This window comes from Oncorhynchus keta, chromosome 1 (genome assembly GCF_023373465.1).
Source record: "Oncorhynchus keta strain PuntledgeMale-10-30-2019 chromosome 1, Oket_V2, whole genome shotgun sequence".
In the NCBI taxonomy this organism is placed as follows: Eukaryota; Metazoa; Chordata; class Actinopteri; order Salmoniformes; family Salmonidae; genus Oncorhynchus; species Oncorhynchus keta.
The window spans coordinates 79,784,317-79,807,405 of NC_068421.1; the positions used below are offsets into that span (position 1 = coordinate 79,784,317).

At 48.5% G+C, this 23,089-nt stretch overlaps 1 protein-coding gene across 1 annotated transcript in view; it reads right to left on the reverse strand.

The window, feature by feature from the left end:
- Positions 1 to 23,089, reverse strand: part of LOC118373427 (zinc finger CCCH domain-containing protein 3-like) — a 118,292-nt gene that overhangs the window by 54,802 nt on the left and 40,401 nt on the right. The window contains exon 4 of the mRNA XM_052461695.1: positions 14,795 to 14,945. Within this exon, the coding sequence (XP_052317655.1) occupies positions 14,795 to 14,945 (151 nt within the window). The remainder of the gene's footprint in view (positions 1 to 14,794; positions 14,946 to 23,089) is intronic.

Here is a 23,089-nt window from a genome sequence, read left to right on the forward strand (position 1 = left end):
ACAAACATATATTCACACAACGACATCTAAACTCTAAGGAAGTCCCCCTCTGTGTGTTTAAAATGGTGTGTGTGTTTAAAATGGTGTGTGCGTGTGTTTAAAATGGTGTGTGCGTGTGTGTGCGTGTGCGTGTGCGTGTGTGTGTGTGTGATGTTGGAGGCAGGGGTTATGGGGATAAATTGCACTGGCCTGTCACTTGTGTTTGGGTGGGATTGGGGCTGGTGTGCATGGCGCAGGTCATCATTTACTGCTGGACTTCAAATGGGCTGGAAATGTGTTTGGAGCCAGAGTTCCTGACTCCCATTACAGCGAACAGAGAGGGGACCCACACACACACACTATAACTAGCTCTACACTACACACTCAGAGACAAGGACACACACACAACCAAAACAATGGTCACACAATGACAGGTCCATGCAGTGGGGAGTCTGTGTGTAGCAGAGAAAAGAAAGAAGGTACATCACAGATCCTCAGTTAGCTCCCTTTCTCCCTCTACCAGAGCGGGCCATAACTCACCAGCAGAGACACTCAGTTTCACAAATACAAGATCAGTGTGTGCCCTACACAGGGCAACTGGAGCCAAGGGAGTCGTAATGGTGGCTAATATAGGAGCAGTGACTGGCTCCCAGGGAGGCTTTAGCAGGGCCCCACAGCCAGGGGAGCCATCGTGGAGGTTAATGTGGATATGACATGAACACTTAACAGACAGCAGTTAACCCTGACACATGGTGCAGGATAAGGGAGGGGTGAGGGAGCATTGTGGAAAATGTCAGTGTGTGTGGAAGTGTGTGGTTGAGTGTGTATGAGTAAACGTGCGTGTGCGCGTGTGTTCATACAGTATGAGAGAATGTGTGTGTCTATAGCCTATACAAGAGTGTCTGCATGAGTGTGTTTGTGTGTATGCATGCGTGCACGTATGTGTGTGTGTGTGTGTATGCATGCGTGTGTTTGTGTGTATGCGTGTGTGTGTTTGCATGTAATTGAGTGTAATTTGAGGTAGGCAGCTGTCTGAATGAGTTCCCCCCCTCCAGCACAACATCATTACTGATAACAGTCTCTGTGGGACCATATTAACTTCTATACACCACCCCTACTATCACCATGTAATCTCCCTATTAATGAGAAAGAGGAGGAGAGAGGGAAGGAGGATGGAAGGGAGTGAGAGAGACGGAGAGAGGCCGGGAGGGAGAGGGACGGAGAGAGGCCGGGAGGGAGAGGGACGGAGAGAGGCCGGGAGGGAGAGGGACGGAGAGAGGCCGGGAGGGAGAGGGACGGAGAGAGGCCGGGAGGGAGAGGGACGGAGAGAGGCCGGGAGGGAGAGGGACGGAGAGAGGCCGGGAGGGAGAGGGACGGAGAGAGGCCGGGAGGGAGAGAGACGGAGAGAGGCCGGGAGGGAGAGAGACAGAGAGGCCGGGAGGGTGAGAGACAGAGAGGCCGGGAGGGAGAGAGACAGAGAGGCCGGGAGGGAGAGAGACAGAGAGAGGCCGGGAGTGAGAGAGACGGAGAGAGGCCGGGAGTGAGAGAGACGGAGAGAGGCCGGGAGTGAGAGAGACGGAGAGAGGCCGGGAGTGAGAGAGACGGAGAGAGGCCGGGAGTGAGACGGAGAGAGGCCGGGAGTGAGAGAGACGGAGAGAGAGTCCGGGAGTGAGAGAGACGGAGAGAGTCCGGGAGTGAGAGAGACGGAGAGAGGCCGGGAGTGAGAGAGACGGAGAGAGGCCGGGAGTGAGAGAGACGGAGAGAGGCCGGGAGTGAGAGAGACGGAGAGAGGCCGGGAGGGAGAGAGACGGAGAGAGTCCGGGAGTGAGAGAGACGGAGAGAGTCCGGGAGTGAGAGAGACGGAGAGAGTCCGGGAGTGAGAGAGACGGAGAGAGTCCGGGAGTGAGAGAGGACGGAGAGAGTCCGGGAGTGAGAGAGACGGAGAGAGGCCGGGAGGGAGAGGGACGGAGAGAGGCCGGGAGGGAGAGGGACGGAGAGAGGCCGGGAGGGAGAGGGACGGAGAGAGGCCGGGAGGGAGAGGGACGGAGAGAGGCCGGGAGGGAGAGGGACGGAGGGAGAGGGCCGGGAGGGAGAGGGACGGAGAGAGGCCGGGAGGGAGAGAGACGGAGAGAGGCCGGGAGGGAGAGAGACGGAGAGAGGCCGGGAGGGAGAGAGACGGAGAGAGGCCGGGAGGGAGAGAGGCAGAGAGGCCGGGAGGGAGAGAGACAGAGAGGCCGGGAGGGAGAGAGACAGAGAGGCCGGGAGGGAGAGAGACGGAGAAAGGCCGGGAGGAGAGAGAGACAGAGAGGCCGGGAGGAGAGAGACGGAGAGAGGCCGGGAGTGAGAGAGAGAGAGAGGCGGGAGGGAGAGGCCGGGAGTGAGAGAGACGGAGAGAGGCCGGGAGTGAGAGAGACGGAGAGAGGCCGGGAGTGAGAGAGACGGAGAGAGGCCGGGAGTGAGAGAGACGGAGAGAGGCCGGGAGTGAGAGAGACGGAGAGAGGCCGGGAGTGAGAGAGACGGAGAGAGTCCGGGAGTGAGAGAGACGGAGAGAGTCCGGGAGTGAGAGAGACCGGGAGAGAGACGGAGAGAGAGAGGGAGAGAGACGGAGAGAGTCCGAGAGGGAGAGAGACGGATAGAGTCCGAGAGGGAGAGAGACGGAGAGAGTCCGAGAGGGAGAGAGACGGAGAGAGTCCGAGAGGGAGAGAGTCCGAGAGGGAGAGAGACGGAGAGAGAGTCCGAGAGGGAGAGAGACGGAGAGAGTCCGAGAGGGAGAGAGACGGAGAGAGTCCGAGAGGGAGAGAGACGGAGAGGAAGAGGCCCAGGAGTGAGACGAGAGAGGCCGGAGAGAGAGCCAGGAGAGAGACGGAGAGAGGCCGGGAGGGAGAGAGACAGAGAGGCCGGGAGAGGGACAGAGAGGCCGGGACAGAGAGGCCGGGAGGGAGAGAGACAGAGAGGCCGGGAGGGAGAGAGACAGAGAGGCCGGGAGGGAGAGAGACGGAGAGAGGCCGGGAGGAGAGAGAGAGAGGAGACGGAGAGAGGCCGGGAGTGAGAGAGACGGAGAGAGGCCGGGAGTGAGAGAGACGGAGAGAGGCCGGGAGTGAGACGGAGAGAGGCCGGGAGGGAGAGACAGAGAGGCCGGGAGGGAGAGAGACAGAGAGGCCGGGAGGGAGAGAGACAGAGAGGCCGGGAGGGAGAGAGACAGAGAGGCCGGGAGGGAGAGAGACAGAGAGGCCGGGAGGGAGAGAGACGGAGAGAGGCCGGGAGGAGAGAGACGGAGAGAGGCCGGGAGTGAGAGAGACAGAGAGGCCGGGAGGGAGAGAGACGGAGAGAGGCCGGGAGGGAGAGAGACGGAGAGAGGCCGGGAGTGAGAGAGACGGAGAGAGGCCGGGAGTGAGAGAGACGGAGAGAGGCCGGGAGGGAGAGAGACGGAGAGAGGCCGAGAGGGAGAGAGACGGAGAGAGGCCGAGAGGGAGAGAGACGGAGAGAGGCCGAGAGGGAGAGAGACGGAGAGAGGCCGAGAGGGAGAGAGACGGAGAGAGGCCGAGAGGGAGAGAGACGGAGAGAGGCCGAGAGGGAGAGAGACGGAGAGAGTCCGAGAGGGAGAGAGACGGAGAGAGTCCGGGAGGGAGAGAGACGGAGAGAGTCCGGGAGTGAGAGAGACGGAGAGAGTCCAGGAGGAGAGAGACGGAGAGAGGCCGGGAGGGAGAGGGACGGAGAGAGGCCGGGAGGGAGAGGGACGGAGAGAGGCCGGGAGGGAGAGGGACGGAGAGAGGCCGGGAGGGAGAGGGACGGAGAGAGGCCGGGAGGGAGAGGGACGGAGAGAGGCCGGGAGGGAGAGAGACAGAGAGGCCGGGAGGGTGAGAGACAGAGAGGCCGGGAGGGAGATTCACATTCACATTACTTTAATAACATATTTCAGTTGTTGTGTATATTACATTTCTTTTATTTAATGACAATTATTTAATTCCAACAACTCATCTCTATAAAGCTGCTGCTTATGCTGTCTGACAAGATCACTTTTTTAGTAGTAAATAAGGCATATTTTTATGACTGCTGAATACTAACTGTCAATGACTTAGATGATGTATTTTCAGATAGAGATTCCTCACGAAGCAACTGCTCTTTATCCTTATCAATCACGTCTTCTCTCTTTCCGTTTGGAATGGATTATGGTTATTGTAGTTAATTACCACGTTTCTTGCGCCAAAACTACTGTATGCCAAATATTGGCCTGTTGGAAACTACAACCCCCTACTACATCGTACAGTTTGGGCTTGATCTGATTTATCTCTAGAGAAACTGCAGTTAGAAAATGTGCATTGAGCTATAAAAAAAACTTTTTTTTTTAAACGACATGGAATTCAAATAATTGAACAGACATTGGTCAATTAGCTGTTTAAAAACTCAGCACTAGCACCAAGTGAAACAACTATCTTAGAAAAGAGAGGGAGAACAAGCCACCCCACATATGCTCTCTCTAATTCTCTCTTTCTTTCTCTCTCTCGGAGGACCTGAGCCCTAGGACCGTGCCCCAGGACTACCTGACATGATGACTCCAGTCCACCTGGCCATGCTGCTGCTCCAGTTTCAACTGTTCTGCCTTATCATTATTCGACCATGCTGGTCATTTATGAACATTTGAACATCTTGGCCATGTTCTGTTATAATCTCCACCCGGCACAGTCAGAAGAGGACTGGCCACCCCACATAGCCTGGTTCCTCTCTAGGTTTCTTCCTAGGTTTTGGCCTTTCTAGGGAGTTTTTCCTAGCCACCGTGCTTCTACACCTGCATTGCTTGCTGTTTGGGGTTTTAGGCTGGGTTTCTGTACAGCACTTTGAGATATCAGCTGATGTACGAAGGGCTATATAAATACATTTGATTTGAACAATGTCTCTTTATCCCCTCTTCTCTCTCCTTGACCTGTTCCCAGTGTTGCCCTTGACCCCCCCAAGCAAGAGATCTGTTACCAGAGCTCCTCTAGGTCTGTTTGCCACACAAATCCTCCTCTGCCGGACAGCGTGCTCGTTTCAGGGTGGAGCCCTTTCACAGCCACGCAGATATACCACTCTGTCCCCCTAGGCCTGGGGGATACACTCTCACTGCATACACATCATCTCAATCACCATGGTGATTCTTTAATGGGACAAACAATGAGGCAGAATGAGAGGAGGTGTATTAATGGGGACAAGAGAGACTCAGAGCTGGAGTGTGTTTGGGGGGGGTGTACGTATGTGTGTGTGTGTGTGTGTGGGGGGAGTATGTGTGTGTGTGGGGGGAGTATGTGTGTGTGTGTGGGGGGGAGTATGTGTGTGTGTGGGGGGGAGTATGTGTGTGTGTGTGGGGGTCGAGTATGTGTGTGTGTGTGTTCGACAAAGCAGATATTTATTTACAGCCCAGGTAGATTGACCCCATAGACCATGATCCCACAGGGTTATAGATGGTGAGTGGAGGAGGGGAGGAAATAGAGAGAAAAGAGGGAGAAAAGAGGAGGGGAGGAAAGAGAGAGAAAAGAGGAAAAGAGAGGAGGGGAGGAAATAGAGAGGAGAAGAGGGAGAGAAGAGGGGAGGAAATAGAGAGAAAATAGGAAAAGAGAGGAGGGGAGGAAATAGAGAGGAGAAGAGCGAGAGAAGAGGGGAGGAAATAGAGAGGAGAAGAGGGAGAGAAGTGGGGAGGAAATAGAGAGAAAAGAGGAGAAGAGAGGAGGGGAGGAAATAGAGAGGAGAAGAGGGAGAGAGGAGGGGAGGAAATAGAGAGAAGAAGGGGGAGAGAAGAGGGGAGGAAATAGAGAGGAGAAGAGGGAGAGAAGAGGGGAGGAAATAGAGAGAAAAGAGGAGAAGAGAGGAGGGGAGGAAATAGAGAGGAGAAGAGGGAGAGAAGAGGGGAGGAAATAGAGAGAAAAGAGGAGAAGAGAGGAGGGGAGGAAATAGAGAGGAGAAGAGGGAGAGAAGAGGGGAGGAAATAGAGAGAAAAGAGGAGAAGAGAGGAGGGGAGGAAATAGAGAGGAGAAGAGGGAGAGAAGAGGGGAGGAAATAGAGAGGAGAAGAGGGAGAGAAGAGGGGAGGAAATAGAGAGAAAAGAGGAGAAGAGAGGAGGGGAGGAAATAGAGAGGAGAAGAGGGAGAGAAGAGGGGAGGAAATAGAGAGAAAAGAGGAGAAGAGAGGAGGGGAGGAAATAGAGAGGAGAAGAGGGAGAGAAGAGGGGAGGAAATAGAGAGAAGAGGGAGAGAAGAGGGGAGGAAATAGAGAGGAGAAGAGGGAGAGAAGAGGGGAGGAAATAGAGAGAAAAGAGGAGAAGGGAGGTGGGGAGGAAATAGAGAGGAGAAGAGGGAGAGAAGAGGGGAGGAAATAGAGAGGAGAAGAGGGAGAGAAGAGGGAGGAAATAGAGAGAAAAGAGGAGAAGAGGAGGAAATAGAGAGAAAAGATGAGGAGGAGAAGAGGGAGAGAAGAGGGGAGGAAATAGAGAGAAAAGAGGAGAGAGAGAGGGGAGGAAATAGAGAGAAAAGAGGAGAAGAGAGGAGAGGAGGAAATAGAGAGGAGGAGAGGAAATAGAGAGGAGAAGAGGGAGAGAAGAGGGGAGGAAATGAGAGACACACAGAGGAGAAGAGGGAGAAATGAGAGAGGAGGGGGAAATAGAGTTCTGTTCTGTTGGCCTGCAGGAAAGCATTCGTAAGAGGTTACCCTTGGAACAGAGAAGAGGGGAGAGGAAATAAAGAGAGAAAAGGTCCTAAACAGAAGAGAGGAGGGGAGGAAATAGAGACAGAGAAAGAGGAGAAGGTGATGACAGCGTATCTGGGAGGAAATAGAGAGAATAAGAAGAGAAATAGAGGAGAGGAGAGAGGAGGAGGAGAGAAGAGGGGAGGAAATAGAGAAGAAGAGGGAGAAAGAAGAGGGAGGAGAGAAAGAGGGGAGGAAATAGAGAGAAAAGAGGAGAAGGAGGTGGGGAGGAAATAGAGAGGAGAAGAGGGAGAGAAGAGGAGGGGAGGAAATAGAGAGAAAAGAGGAGAAGAGAGGAGGGAAAGAAAGAGAGGGGAAGAAATTGAGAGAAAAGAGAGAGGAACTCATTGTGATTATATTCTGAGTGTTTGCATGCCTGTGATTGTGTGTGTGTGTGTGTGTGTGTGTGTGTGTGTGTGTGTGTGTGTGTGTGTGTGTGTGTGTGAATATGGATATGGAGACAGGGACCATGCGAAGACACAAAAACAGATGAAGGAAAGAGCGATTCAGCACTACTACTGGTGTTGATGAATGATCTGACTTTTGTTTTGGTGACAGGGAAGAATTTGGGGGTCGCGCAAGTGCTCTGAATAATGCTGCTCTGTTCTGTTCTGTTGGCCTGCAGCGAAAGCATTCGTAAGCTCATATTGGAAAAACAGTTACCCTTGGAACAGACTGAGCAGCACAAACGGTCATCTAGCCAATTCCTACAGCGAGGAGAGGAAGACTACACTCTGCCTAAAGCCATGCAGTTACAAAGGTCCTAAACACGCATTAAGACAATGAAATCTACACTAGTGTAAGGGACTACTCTGAGCAAAAGAACATCAAATGAAGACAAAGCAATCAGAAAGCTGGAGATGACCCCAGGTGTTGATGACAGCGTATCTGTGTAAGAAAGAGGGAAGACTAGAAGTGTGAATAAGAAGTAAAAACGTGAGAATAGAAAGTAAGAAGGGGTAGGTGAGAATGTGATGATGGATCTGATAAGTAGTGAGTAGAGGAGTACATTGCGGTATGAGAAGGGAGGAGTGAGAGTAAGTGATGGGATAAAGAAGAGGAGAGCGTAGCAGCCTTTATTGCCTTGTCTCCCTCATCCTCTACTGATCAATACAGGAGCACTAAACGAGATGAGACCAGGGCACAACAGACCAGGTTGTGCGCGCGCACACCAGCGTCTCAACAGTAGTTCAAAATGAACAATCAAGCATTATTAAACGCCAAAGAAAACTGAGAAGATGATAGGGAGCTCGATGAAAAGAGTGAATGAGCATGGAGAATATGGATATGGTGACAGGGAAACATAGGAAGAGGATTAAAAACTGAGAAGATGATAGGGAGCTCGATGAAAAGAGTGAATGAGCATGGAGAATATGGATATGGTGACAGGGAAACATAGGAAGAGGATTAAAAACTGAGAAGATGATAGGGAGCTCGATGAAAAGAGTGAATGAGCATGGAGAATATGGATATGGAGACAGGGAAACATAGGAAGAGGATTAAAAACTGAGAAGATGAGAAGGAGAAAGACTAACGAGACAAATGGACAGACAAACTAAAATAAATATGGGCAGCAATAGAAAGATGCAGAGAGAAAGAGAGAAGGAAAGAGAAAGTGTGAGGAAGGTAACTAAGGGACAGAGTAGTAGAGAAAAGGAGAGAAGGCTGGAGTGAGGAAGGGAGGGATGGAGGGCAGTAATTTATCCTGGGGTACGCTGCATGCTTTACGGATTTCTTAATTCAACTCCTGCTACTATTAATGGACTTAATGTTGAGATGATATCTATTTTCTGGTGGTGGGGGCTGAAATAAAAACCATTCACCCCCCCACCCAGACTCTCCCAGCACGCAATCAACCACAATGCCCATTACTGCTGACACCACATGACATGCTCGGTAGGGGACGGGTCACTTCCCTGGTCCTAGGTGGGAGACAAACAGAAGACAGAGAGAGGGGACTAAAGGTTGACCGGGGAGCTCAGATAGGTAAGAGGGAGGTTCCCGCTGCCCATGTGTGGCGGGTGCTGGTCACTCTTTGCCAAGGGCATCAAGCCTCACCTTACAAATTATAATTAACCATATTTAGTCCCACAGCGACATGATGAGTGTGAGTCTACAGCTTGGGAATCTCTAAAGGACAATCAGGACCTTCCCCTGGGGTTCTGTAGCTCTGGCAAAACCAATCAGGACCCTCTCTAGGGTTCTGGAGCTCTGGCAGAACCAATCAGGACCTGCCCTGGGGTTCTGGAGCTCTGGCAAAACCAAACAGGACCTTCCCTGGGGTTCTGGAGCTCTGGCAGAACCAATCAGGACCTTGCCCTGGGGTTCTGGAGCTCTGGCAAAACCAATCAGGACCTTTCCTGGGGTTCTGGAGCTCTGGCTCAGCCAATCAGGACCTTCCCTGGAGTTCTGGAGCTCTGGCAGAATCAATCAGGACCTTCCCCTGGGGTTCTGGAGCTCTGGCAGAATCAATCAGGACCTTCCCCTGGGGTTCTGGAGCTCTGGGGAATCAATCAGGACCTTCCCTGGGGTTCTGGAGCTCTGGGGGAACCAATCAGGACCTTCCCTGGGGTTCTGGAGCTCTGGAAGAACCAATCAGGACCTTCCCTGGAGTTCTGGAGCTCTGGCAGAATCAATCAGGACCTTCCCCTGGGGTTCTGGAGCTCTGGGGGAACCAACTAGGAACTTCCCCTGGGGTTCTGGAGCCACCACCTGCTCCTGAAAACGCTGAATCCTTGGGACACTGAATATGACTGGGTGAGTGTGTACGATGAGACTGAATCCTTGGGACACTGATGATGGATGACTGGGTGAGTGTGTACGATGAGACTGAATCCTTGGGACACTGATGATGACTGGGTGAGTGTGTACGATGAGACTGAATCCTTGGGACACTGATGATGACTGGGTGAGTGTGTACGATGAGACTGAATCCTTGGGACACTGATGATGACTGGGTGAGTGTGTACGATGAGACTGAATCCTTGGGACACTGATGAACACTGATGATGATGATGACTGGGTGACTGGGTGAGTGTGTACGATGAGACTGAATCCTTGGGACACTGATGATGACTGGGTGAGTGTGTACGATGAGACTGAATCCTTGGGACACTAATGATGACTTGGTGAGTGTGTACGATGAGACTGAATCCTTGGGACACTGATGATGACTGGGTGAGTGTGTACGATGAGACTGAATCCTTGGGACACTGATGATGACTGGGTGAGTGTGTACGATGAGACTGAATCCTTGGGACACTAATGATGACTTGGTGAGTGTGTACGATGAGACTGAATCCTTGGGACACTAATGATGACTTGGTGAGTGTGTACGATGAGCTAGAGATGGGGTAGTTCTAGTCAGTGGAGGGGTACGATGAGCCAACAAAGCTATAGATAAAAGGTTCAGGGGTGTTAGAGAGTCAGACAGATTGAGGTAGTGAGGGGACGTAAGGAGGGCGGGGGATACAGGAGGGGGTCTGGGGAGAACCTCTTCTCTCCCAGGGGACCTGTCCTGTCCCCCAGATCTCCAGACTTGGTGATATTTCACGGGATGTCGCGTGGCTCAAATTGAAAAACCCTTGATGAATCAATATTTACTGCAGCGGCTAAATGAATAGTAATAAGTCACCGGAGGCCCTAAATCTAGTTTAAAGCCCCATGCAGCCAGGCCCACTGTTTCATCTAGCTCAATCTGAATTACACAAATGAGATTCCACACACAGACACACACGCAGGGGAATTAAGATAACTGTGCAACACATCAACAACACACAAAACAAAACGGGCAAACAGTAAGTAACAGAATCTTCCTAATGGGGAGAGACTACAGCATCTCTCCAAGCTGAAATATAACAGCCATGTGTGTCTGTATCTCTTCTGAGTTAGTGGCTGTTGTCTCACAGGGCTCCAGACACCTGCAAACACCCACAGCGGCTACAAAGACAAAAAACACACCCGCACTGCACTCCAACTGAACCCTGTATACTATGTATATAACAGTGTGTGTGTGAGACATACAACGGCTTGTAATCTCCTCCCACCACAGCACATTGTGAGGCTTAGGGAAACAGGGTAGCATTAACGCACAAAGGCATTTTAATACATTAATCAACTCCATAACCACATGACCTATTCATTACCTGTGTAATAAAACCATAAGCCTATGTTAATAATCATAATACACCATTAACTGTTTAACTGTCCCATGGTGAGGAGGTCATGAATAACACATTAACGTATCGCCTGTCGCCCAATAATGACCTCACCATAAACATTCATTAACTCTCCCTCTGTCCCCCAGTTATGACCTCATAACCACTTCATAACATCTGTAGAACCCTTCCCATCATCTCATTCTATCGCTTCCATCATTCTGTCTCTGGTCTATCGTTCTGTACGCCTCCCTCACAGAGAGCGAAAGAAAGACAGAATAGATGAGTGTTAAAGAGATATGGAGGGATAAAGAGAAGGGTTAAGATAGAGCCTTGTAAATCACATGTACATCTCACCCATCACAAGTGCCTATTGTGCTAATTAACGTAGAATTAGCTCAGTGGATTTCCCCACTCAGAATAAGAGAGCGTGATAGAAAAAATTAACAATAAAGAGAAAGGTTTCCATTGATCATCCTTGAGATGTTTCTACAACTTGATTGGAGTCCACATGTGGTAAATTCAATAGATTGGACATGACTTGAAAAGGCACACACCGGTCTAGAAACTCAGCAAAAAAGAAACGTCCTCTCACTGTCAACTGCGTTTATTTTCAACAAACTTAACATGTGTAAAAATGTGTGACTAACAGAAATTTAATAATGTGTCCCTGAACAAAGGGTGGTCAAAAATCAAAAGTAACAGTCAGTATCTGGTTTGACCACCAGCTGCATTAAGTACTGCAGCGCATCTCCTACTCATGGACTGCACCAGATTTGCCAGTTCTAGCTGTGAGATGTTATCCCACTCTTCCACCAAGGCACCTAATTGCAAGTTCCCGAACATTTCTGGGGAGAATGGCCCTAGCCCTCACCCTCCGAGCCAACAGGTCCCAGATGTGCTTAATGGCATTGAGATCCGGGCTCTTTGCTGGCCATGGCAGAACAATGACATTCCTGTCTTGCAGGAAATCACAAACAGAATGAGCAGTATGGCTGGTGGCATTGTCATGCTGGAAGGTCATGTCAGGATGACCCTGCAGGAAGGGTACCACATGAAGGAGGAGGATGTCTTCCCTGTAACTCACAGCATTGAGATTGCCTGCAATGACAACAAGCTCAGTCCAATGACGCTGTGGCACACCGCCCCAGACCATAATGCACCCTCCACCCCCAAAATCGATCCCGCCCGGAATACAGGCCTCTGTGTAACGCTCATTCCTTCAATGATAAACACAAATCCGACCATCACCCCTGGTGAGACAAAACCGCGACTCGTCAGTGAAGAGAACTTTTTGCCAGTCCTGTCTGATCCAGCAACGGTGGGTTTGTGCCCATAGGCGACGTTGTTGCCGGTGATGTCTGGTGAGGACCTGCCTTACAACAGGCCTAAAAGCACTCAGTCCAGCCTCTCTCAGCCTATTGCGGACAGTCTGAGCACTGATGGAGGGATTGTGCGTTCCTGGTGTAACTCGGGCAGTTGTTGTTGCCATCCTGTACCTGTCCCGCAGGTGTGATGTTCGGATGTACCGATCCTATGCAGGTGTTCTTACACGTGGTCTGCCACTGCGAGGACGATCAGCTATCCATCCTGTCTCCCTGTAGCACTGTCTTAGGTGTCTCACAATACGGACCTGGCCACATGTGCAGTCCTCATGCCTCCTTGCAGCATGCCTAAGGCACGTTCACGCAGATGAGCAGAGACCCTGGGCATCTTTCTGTGTTTTTCAGTCAGTAGAAAGGCCTCTTTACTGTCCCAAGTTTTCATAAATGTGACCTTAATTGACTAGTGTTTGTAAGCTGTTAGTATCTTAACGAAGGGTACCAACACATTTCTGCAGCATTGAAGGTCCCCAAGAACACTGTGGCCTCCATCATTCTGGAATGGAAAAAGTTTGGAACCACCAAGACTCTTCCTAGAGCTGGCCTCCTGGCCAAATTGAGCAATTGGGGGAGGTGACTCGGGAACCCAATGGTCACTCTGACAGAGCTCCGGAGTTCATCTGTGGAGATGGGAGAAACTTCCAGAACGACAACCATCTCTCCAGAATGACAACCATCTCTGCAGAACTCCACCAATCAGACCTGCATGGTAGAGTGGCCAGATGGAAGCCACTCCTCAATAAAAGGCACATGACAGCCCTCCTGGAGTTTGCCAAAAGGCACCTAAAGACTCTCAGACCATGAGAAACAAGATTCTCTGGTCTGATGAAACCAAGAATTAACTCTTTGGCCTGAATGCCAAGCGTCACATCTGGAGGAAACATGGCACAATACCTACGGTGAAGCATGGTGGTGGCAGCATCAAGCTGTGGGGATGTTTTTCAGCAGCAGGGACTGGCAGACTAGTCAGGATCGAGGGAAAGATGAACAGAGCAAAGTACAGAGAGAGGTCCTTGATGAAAACTTGCTCCAGAGCGCTCAGGACCTCAGACTGGGCCGAAGGTTCAACTTCTAACAGGACAACGACCCTAAGCACACAGCTAAGACAATGCAGGAGTGGCTTCGGGACAAGTCTATGTCCACGAGTGGCCCAGAAAGAGCCTGGACTTGAACCCTAACATATCTGGAGACCTGAAAACAGCTGTGCAGCGATTCACAGGCTCCCAATTCAACCTGACAGAGTTTGAGATGATCTGCAGAGATTAATGGGATAAACTCCCTAAATACAGGTGTGCCAAGCTTGTAGTGTCATACCTAAGAAGAAAAGAGACCATAATCTCTGCCAAAGGTGTGTCAACAAAGTACAGAGTGAAGGGCCTGAATACTTAATGAAACGTGATATCAGTTTTTTGTTTTTTAATACATTTGCAAACATTTCTAAAAACTTGTTTTTGCTTTGTCATTATGGGGTATTGTGTGTAGATTGATGAGGGGAAACAAATATGTAATCAATCATAGAATAAGGCTGTAACGTAAGAAAATGTGGAAAAAGTGATGGTGCCTGAATACTTTCCAATGCACTCTATATACATTACATGACCAAAGTATGTGGACACCTGCTCATCTCATCTCATTCCAAAATCATGATCATTAATATGGAGTTGGTTCCCGCTTTGCTGCTATAACAGCCTCCACTATACTGGGAAGGCTTTCCACTAGATGTTGTAACATTGCTGCGGGGACTTGCGTCCATTCAGCCACAAGACCATTAGTGAGGTCACTGATGTTGGGTGATTTGGCCTGGCACGCAGTCGGCGAAGGTGTTGGATGGGGTTGGGGTCAGGGGCTCTGTGCAGGCCAGTCAAGTTCTTCCACAGTGATCTCGGCAAACCATTTCTGTATGGACCTCGCTTTGTGCATGGGGGCATTGTCATGCTGAAACAGGAAACGGCCTTCCCCAAACTGTTGCCACAAACTTGGAAGCATAGAATCGTCTAGAATGTCGTTGTATGCTGTAGCGTTAAGATTTCCCTTCACTGGAACTAAGAGGCCTAGACCGAACCATGAAAAACATCCCCAGACCATTAATCCTCCTCCACCAAACTTTACAGTTGGCACTATGCATTGTGGCAGGTAGTGTTCTCCTGGCATCCGCCAAAATAACAGATTGTGAAGCATGATTCATCACTCCAGAGAATGCGTTTCCACAGCTCCAGATTCCAATGGCGGGGAGCTTTACACCACTCCAGCAGTCGCTTGGCATTGCGCATGGTGATCTTAAGCTTGTGTGTGGCTGCTCGGCCATGGAAACCCATTTATTATTATATTATTATTACTTAAGCACCTGACGAACAGTGCTTGTGTTCTTCAGTTAGGGCCATTCTACTGCTAATGTTTCTCTATGGAGATTGCATGGCTGTGTGCCCAATTGTATACACATGTCAGTAACAGGTATGGCTAAATAGCCAAATCCATTAATTTGAAGGGATGTCCACATTCATTTGCATATAGTGTATCATGTGGTTCACTGTTTATGTATCTGCGAATGAGTGTGTGTGTTACCTGGCCGCCTGGATCCTCTTTGCTCTCCAAGAAAGGGTGTGGCTATAGTTGGCTGTGTGTGCGTTGTCTCCGCCCAGGCATGTCTCTATCTTATAGCGGGTCCTGAACACCCTCTGAATCGCCTGGCTACGCAGGGTCGGGGAGGCGGGACCTGGGGAGGAAAGAAGAATTGACAGATCAAGAAACCAATACAGGACAGCATATGCACACGCTAATTTAAAAGGTACAACGTGCCCATGCACCACTGAGGTATTTGCTGGCAAGCCTGTGTTTAGAGTGTTGACAGATACAACAGCATCCATAGATGACAGACACCGACACATTTTTGTCTCCGTGAGACTTTTGATTAGATGATTCTTCTCCACCTCTCCTTCTAGAAGTCCTACAACTCAGTAGCAGGCAGGTGTGCTCTTTAACGAGCTTCACATGTAAAGACGGGAGAGAATAATAAAGGAGGAATATATTGAGCCTAATAAATCATAACTCCCCCCTCTCCCTCTCTTTAAGTTTCATTCCTTATATCATTTTGTAGATCCATCATAGGAGAGGAGGAAAAAAAAAAAAGAATAGGACTGTTTGTTATTTATTTATTTGGGTGTGTATCCATCATATTGCTTTATGATGGTTGAGCTTGGCTGACATGCTGTGCTGGGTAAAGGATGGCATTTGCATCTGCGAGGATCTGAAACCGCTGCTTTACACCAATTTACCAAACTAGAGGATTTATCAGAGCCAGGAGTTAGGATGTAGCATTCAGGATCAGGCAGTGTATTGTGAAGACTCAGGTATAGTCTGATGACTGTGGAAGAATGAATAAGAGTGATGATTCTGAAGATCGGAGGACTGGGATGAATCCTGTGGAATTAGAATGTCGGGACAGTGTGGATTCTAATTTAAAAATAACTGGGATGATTCAAGAATGAATAGAACTTCGGGAGAATTTCAGAATTGAAATACACATGTGATGATTTTACAACTGAATCCTATAACTGAAGAAAAAAAACAGGGTGAAAAAAAGTCTTCCAGCAGAATCTCCCATAAATCACCTTCTGTTCACTCAAGACAAACCCTGAGAACCAGCAGTAGAAAAAGAGTGTGTGGGTGACAGAAAGAAAATCTCTCTCTGCTCCCCTTCTACCACACATCTCTCACTGTGACAGTGACAATAGTGTGTATTCTTAATGACTGAAGAAGGCGAAAGAGCGAGAGAGAGCGAAGGAGGGACGGACAGAGCGAGACACCCAACAATGTTCCTCCTCTACTGAATTTAAATTATCTGTATCAAATGTCTTTAATTGCCAATTGCTTTGATTGTTGTCATGGTAATTAGCATTTAATAACAAAGCATGACCAAGAAGCAAACAGCAGCTTGGAGGAATGACAAAACAATATATCTTTCTACACCCTCCCTCTCTCTCTCTCTCTCTTCTTCAATCCGGTTGACAGGGAGTGTGTCATTGTCAGGCAGCACACAGCTCTCGATCAACTGTAGAATTAATCTCAGACAAACATTTACCTATGATCAAATCACTACACAGCATGCTGAGGCCTGCCCCAAACACACACACTTACATGTATGCGCACACTCACACAGGACCTGCACATACTAGGGCTGTTCCCGACAAAACAAAATCTTGGGTCGACCGAGAGTGGCCTGTTCTTTTGACCAATTAATTAGTATTCATTTTCAAATGTGTATTTTTCATATACAGTGCATTCGGATATTATTCAGACCCCTTGACTTTTTCCACATTGTTACGCTACAGCCTTATTCTAAAATAGATTAAAAAAACATTTACACACAATACCCCATAATGACAAAGCAAAAACAGGTTTTATTACAAATAAAACAGAAATACTCAGTCGGGGCAGAAGGGCCTGGGTCAGGGAGGTGACCAAGAACCCGATGGTCACTTTGACAGAGCTCCAGAGTTCCTCTGTGGAGATGGGAGAACCTTCCAGAAGGACAACCTTTCCTGCAGCACTACACCAATCAGGCCTCATGGCCAGACAAAAGGCACTCCTCAGTAAAAGGCACATGACAGCCCACTTGGAGTTTGCCAAAAGGCCCCTAAAGAACTCTCAGACCATGAGACTGGAATATGTTCCAGGATTCATCCAATGGCATTGAGGAGTACACCACCTCAGTCATCGGCTTCATCAATAAGTACATCAACGACGTCGTCCCCACAGTGACTGTACGTCCATGTCCCAACCAGAAGCCATGGATTACAGGCAACATCCGCATTGAGCTAAAGGCTAAAGCTGCTGCTTTCAAGGAGCGGGACACTAATCCAGATGCCTATAAGAAATCCTACTCTGCCCTTTGAACCATCAAACAAGCAAAGCATCAATACAGGATTAAGATTGAATCCTACCACACCGGCTCTGACGCTAGTCGGATGCAGCAGGGCTTGGAAACTACTACGGACTACAAAGGAAAAACCAGACGCGAGCTGCCCAGTGACGCGAGCCTACCAGATGAGCTAAATGCCTTTTATGCTCGCTTTGGGGCAAGCAACACTGAAGCATGCACTACAGCATCAGCTGTTCTAGATGACTGTGTTATAACGCTCTCAGTAGCCGATGTGAGCATGACCTTTAAACAGGTCAACATTCACAAAGCCACGGGGCCAGATGGATTACCAGGACGTGCACTGAAAGCATGTGCGGACCAACTGGCAAGTGTCTTCACTGACATCTTCAACCTCTCCCTGACGGAGTCTGTAGTACCTACATGTTTCAAACAGACCACCTTAGTCCCTGTGCCCAAGATAGCGAAGGTAACCTGCCTAAATGATTACCGCCCTGTAGCACTCACGTAGGTAGTCATAAAGTGCTGGCTCGCATCAACAGCATCCTCCCGGATACCCTAGATCCACTCCAATTTGCATACCGCCCCAACAGATGACGCAATCGCACTCCACACCGCCCTTTCCTACCTGGACAAAAGGAACACCTATGTGAGAATGCTGTTCATTGACTACAGTGGCAAGTGGCAAGTCTAGGACCAAAAGGCCCCGTAACAGCATCTATCCCCAAACCATGACTGCTGAACTATTAATCAACTGGCCACCGGACTATTACATTGACCACACACATCCATTTCTTTTGTATACTGCTGCTACTCACTGTTTATCATCTATGCATAGCCACTTCACCCCTACCTACATGCACAAATTACCTCTAACCTGTACCCCCGCCCACACTGACTCGGTATCGGTACCCCTTGTTTATAGCATCATTATTGTTATGATATTGTGTTACTTTTTATTCATTTTTTCTTTAGTTTATTTGGTAAATATTTTCTTAACTCTTCTTGAACTGCACTGTTGGTTAAGGGCTTGTAAGTAAGGATTTCACGGTAAGGTCTACATTTGTTGTGTTCGGAGCATGACAAATAAAGTTTGATTTGATTTTGATTTGAGAAAGATTCTCTGGTGTGATGAAACCAAGATTAGCTCTTTGGCCTGAATGCCAAGCGTCACGTCTGGAGGAAACCTGGCACCATCCCTTTGGTGAAGCATGATGTGGCAAAATCAGGATATTTGCTACCTGCAGGATGCAATGTTTTTATTTATTGTCTTTATGTAGGATACTTTTAGATATTGTCAATGGCAATAGAAGTTAATTTTAGATTTGTATCATTTTGATTTAGATTTAATTTTGATTAACACCATGACATTTATTTTGAGATATGAAGACTATTATAAATTAAATGAAAAACTGTTCCACAAAAATGTGTATCTGATAATCAGAGGGTCAGATCGGGAACGGGTGTTTTTCTTCTGGTTAGGCAACATTGATCTCTGGCTCCCTCTTTTTAGTAATTTGCGTGTCTTCATTTGTAATTGCAGTGCTTAAAGCATCAGACAAAGTAGCCTAAATATAGCTGATTATATTCAAACATAGGGTGTGTCTATACAGTACATTCAGAAAGTATTCAGACACCTTGACTTTCACGTTTTGTTAAGTTACAGCCTTATTTTAAAAATTAATTTAAAAAAATAATTCTCAACAATCTACACACAATACACCATAATGACAAATCAAAAACAGGTTTTTAGAAATATTGGCAAATTTATATAATTAAAAAAAAACTCCTACGATCAGGCCGACACGATCAGGCCGACACGATCAGGCCGACACGATCAGGCCGACACGATCAGGCCGACACGATCAGGCCGACACGATCAGGCCGACACGATCAGGCCGACACGATCAGGCCGACACGATCAGGCCGACACGATCAGGCCGACACGATCAGGCCGACACAATCAGGCCGACACAATCAGGCCGACACAATCAGGCCGACACAATCAGGCCGACACAATCAGGCCGACACAATCAGGCCGACACAATCAGGCCGACACAATCAGGTTACACCGGATCAGGGTATGACCTTTATTTTATTTTTTACATGCTGAGTGGTTATCGAGGAAATATTGTCATTGTCAATGGATGTAAAAACAGACTTTGTTTACTTGCTGATTGAGGTGAAGAAAAAGAAATGACTGAGAATCTCCGCAGTGGTGGAGAGATAAGACACAGAAACACTATCAGATCCACAAATGAGCACATTTCTAGGCCTACATTATGTGCAGGCCAGGTAGCCCAGACCTACTTCTACAGTATGTGTAATCAGGTGTGCATCCTTACCAAAACTTTTTTCTCACAAGTGTAGCCTTTGTTGTGCACACCGCAAAAAACATGTCCACTCTGACAATGACAACAGTAAGACTGTAATAATAATAAATATTGAATGCATTAACAGAAGTTACCATAACCAAACAGACATTGTAGATTAGAAATGATGGTAATTAACGGTAAATGTACTACTGGTGAGCCATCCCCGCGGCCTCTGCAATGGACTAGTCCACTGAGACAGGTGTGAATCAGAGAGGTGTCTCGTGTGCCATTCATTTTTTATATTTGTTACTCGGTCGACCAACAGCAGTTACTCGGTCGACTAAATGGGGTCAGCCTTACCACGCACAAATGTTAATTTTCTATTGTATTATTGACTGTACATTTGTTTATGTGTAACTCTGCGTTGTTTTTGTCGCACTGCTTTGCTTTATCTTGGCCAGGTCGCAGTTGTAAATGAGAACTTGTTCTCAACTGGCCAACCTGGTTAAATAAAGGTGAAATAAATAAATACAAAATAAAACAATTGTGTATGTATGAATGAGGTAAGGCTGTGCGTGTGTGAGGTGGTTTGGTTGTGCAGGATTAGTTGCATGGCCTTGTAGTTCCTTCTCCCAGCAGTCATCTGTATTACAGTCAGAGCTATTTGGGCCTCCTTGCAGATGACAGATAGGGCTTGTCACAGACTGCTGCCGTGCTGTGGCTCACACCCCATCCCTCTTACCGACTCCCCGCCTGTGTGTGTGGTGTGTGTACATTTAGCCCTCCCTCCTATTCCAAACACCCAAACACACCCCACCTAGCCCCAAACGCACCCCACCTAGCCCCAAACACACCCTACCTAGTCCCAAACAGCCCAAACACACCCCACCTAGTCCCAAACGCACCCCACCTAGTCCCAAACACACCCTACCTAGTCCTATACAGCACGACCACACCCCACCTAGTCCAAAACAGCCCGAACACACCCCACCTAGTCCCAAACAGCCCGAACACACCCCACCTAGTCCCAAACACACAATGTGTTTAGCTGTTATTTAATAACAGCCCGTTTACAGCTACACACGTGTGTGGGGTAGAATGGGAGTACTCGCTCTCACTCCCCCACCTCGCTGTCAGGTCTATTAGGGGAAGATTGAGACCCCTGGTTGTGTGTATGTGTGTGTGTATGTGTGTGTGTGTGTGTGTGTGTGATGGTCTAGCAGAATAAGATTGAGACCCTATTGCTCCCAGGCCCACTCAACCAACACAACCTGCTGGGGTTTACAATCAGAGCACACCATTTATCCCACGCTGACAACACACACACACACATCGAACCCATCCATCCCAAGATGACACACCACTCTATGCTGTGAAACCACAGATTATCTACTCTATTCTCTCTGCACAGCACTCAGCCAGCCAGCCCACCTCACACCCTCTACTCCTGACTGCTGTTACTTACCTCACACTCTCAACCTTCTACAAACTCTCTAAACAGAACTACGGAGTTCTACATGGTTTGGATCACTCTCTCTTCGGCTGTGATTTAGCAGCAGGCATGAATGAATGATTTCAATGCTTTCCTATCATGTAGTAACAGCCCCTGAAACAGATCAACTCCTATAACATACAACATCTGATTGACTGCAACTGAAGACGACAAGACTGTTAATAAGTCTTCTATGATGGGACAGGGGCTGAAAGTAGAGTAGATCTGCCACTGCCTGCCACTCCAGACCTCCACCTCCTGCTCTCTCTTCATCCGGTCTTTCTAAGAGTGGCATGACGCTGGATCACACAGCACCACTCCACCCTCTTAGGGATTATCAAATCATGTCATCATGGCACTGCACCACACGGTGTGGAGAGTCTAGTCAGGCTGCTATCCATCCCTCCGCTCCCCCTGCCTGTGCTGTGACCCCCCACCTCTCCCCATCTAGTCCCTTCCTAAAGCCGCTGAGAGTCTGCCAAGCTACACTTCTCCTTACCTGACGGCTAATTCCAGCTAACAGCACTCCCTGTTCCCCCCCAACCAGAACCACCCGGTAGACCATTAATCTTGTTATTGACAGTCAGTCTGATACCGGAGCTTCTATTCCCCCCCATACACACACACACACACACACACACCCCATCAGTCTCCAGTCAAATTCCCCAGGGCTCATCCTCTGATTCCCAGTGGGAATCTGATAGACATGCCCAACGCTAACATCTGACTGACTTAACATGGCCCATGCTAAGCTAATGCTGCACTTTAATTGCTTATGTGGGGATATCGTATTTAAATGCATACCAAATGTCAAGTGGTTAGCCACCATTTTGAAGCTCAAGTTACTAGGCTATACTTAAACACCCAATGCTAAGCTCAGACAGGCACTCCCTTTACTTATAGATACACAAGTAAGTAAGAGCAGATCTCTCCTATATTAGTAGTACTCCACTGCCCCACCCTGTTCCATGCACTAACTGGCATGTCTGTGCGCCCACGTCTGTGTGCCCATGTCTGTGTGCCCATGTCTGTGTGCCCATGTCTGTGTATGAGAGAGTGGGTAGTGGTGTCTGCATATGACTTGAGGCCGTATTTTCACAAATACTCTATTGACATATTAGTGTATGTTTAAATGTGTGTGTTTCAGGGAGAGTACGTGTGAGTGTGAACAAGTCTCAGGTTAAAGAGGGAACGAGAAAGAGAAGGGTGGTGGGAGAGAGAGCAGGAGTGAGAATGAGGGGACAAAGACAAGGAGAGGAAAATAAAGACAGAGAGAGAGACGAAGGAGAAAAGTGAACTCTGCCCTCTGTGTAGATTGACAGGTGCAGTGGACACATGCTACAGGAAGGAGACACAGCCTCTCGCCCCAGACCTGCTGTCAGGGGTTAGATGGTGTGTGTGTGTGTGTGTGACCTTGAATACGTTCCTAAGGAGAAAAACATAGCTCACAATAAAAGCGATATTGAGGAAAGATTAGATGAAGTGTCATAAGATGAGAAGAAGAGATGACAGATAGAAGGAGAGAGGGAAGAAGGAGGAGTTCATGATAGGGAGACCCTGGTGAGAGGTTGGGGGGTTGTCAGTCATCGCGGTGAAGCCATCATCTGTAACTCACACCCCCGACTCCTAAACCCTGACCCATGGAGTGGGAATTCTTCCACTGCCAAACTGACACTCTCCCCCCAAGAGGGTTTGGGTAACACTTTACCCCCCTTCAAGTTAGCTACGGTACGTTTAGATTTTTGGCCTAGCACTACACAGCTGATTCAAATAATCAAAGCTTGAAGATGAGTTGGTTATTTGAATCAACTGTGTAGTGCTGGACCCGGGGGGAGTTAGAGAGAGAGAGGGTTAGGGAGACAGGGAAGAGGCTGTTCTTTCATAAGGGATACACCTTTCATAAGTTCTCCATTACACAATAACACACTGGTAAGGTCGAGACAACAACACAGCTGGTGTGTGTCACACACTTTAAGCTACCAGGTGTTGAAATGTTAAGTTTGATACCTGGTAGTTGAAGTGTGTGTGTGTGTGTGTGTGTGTGTGTGTGTGTGTGTGTGTGTGTGTGTGTGTGTGTGTGTGTGTGTGTGTTCTCTTAGTAGGATCAGTCTATAATACAGCCCCATGCTGTCAAAACAAGGTCAGTGATCGGTGAAATGCCTATTTGAGACTGG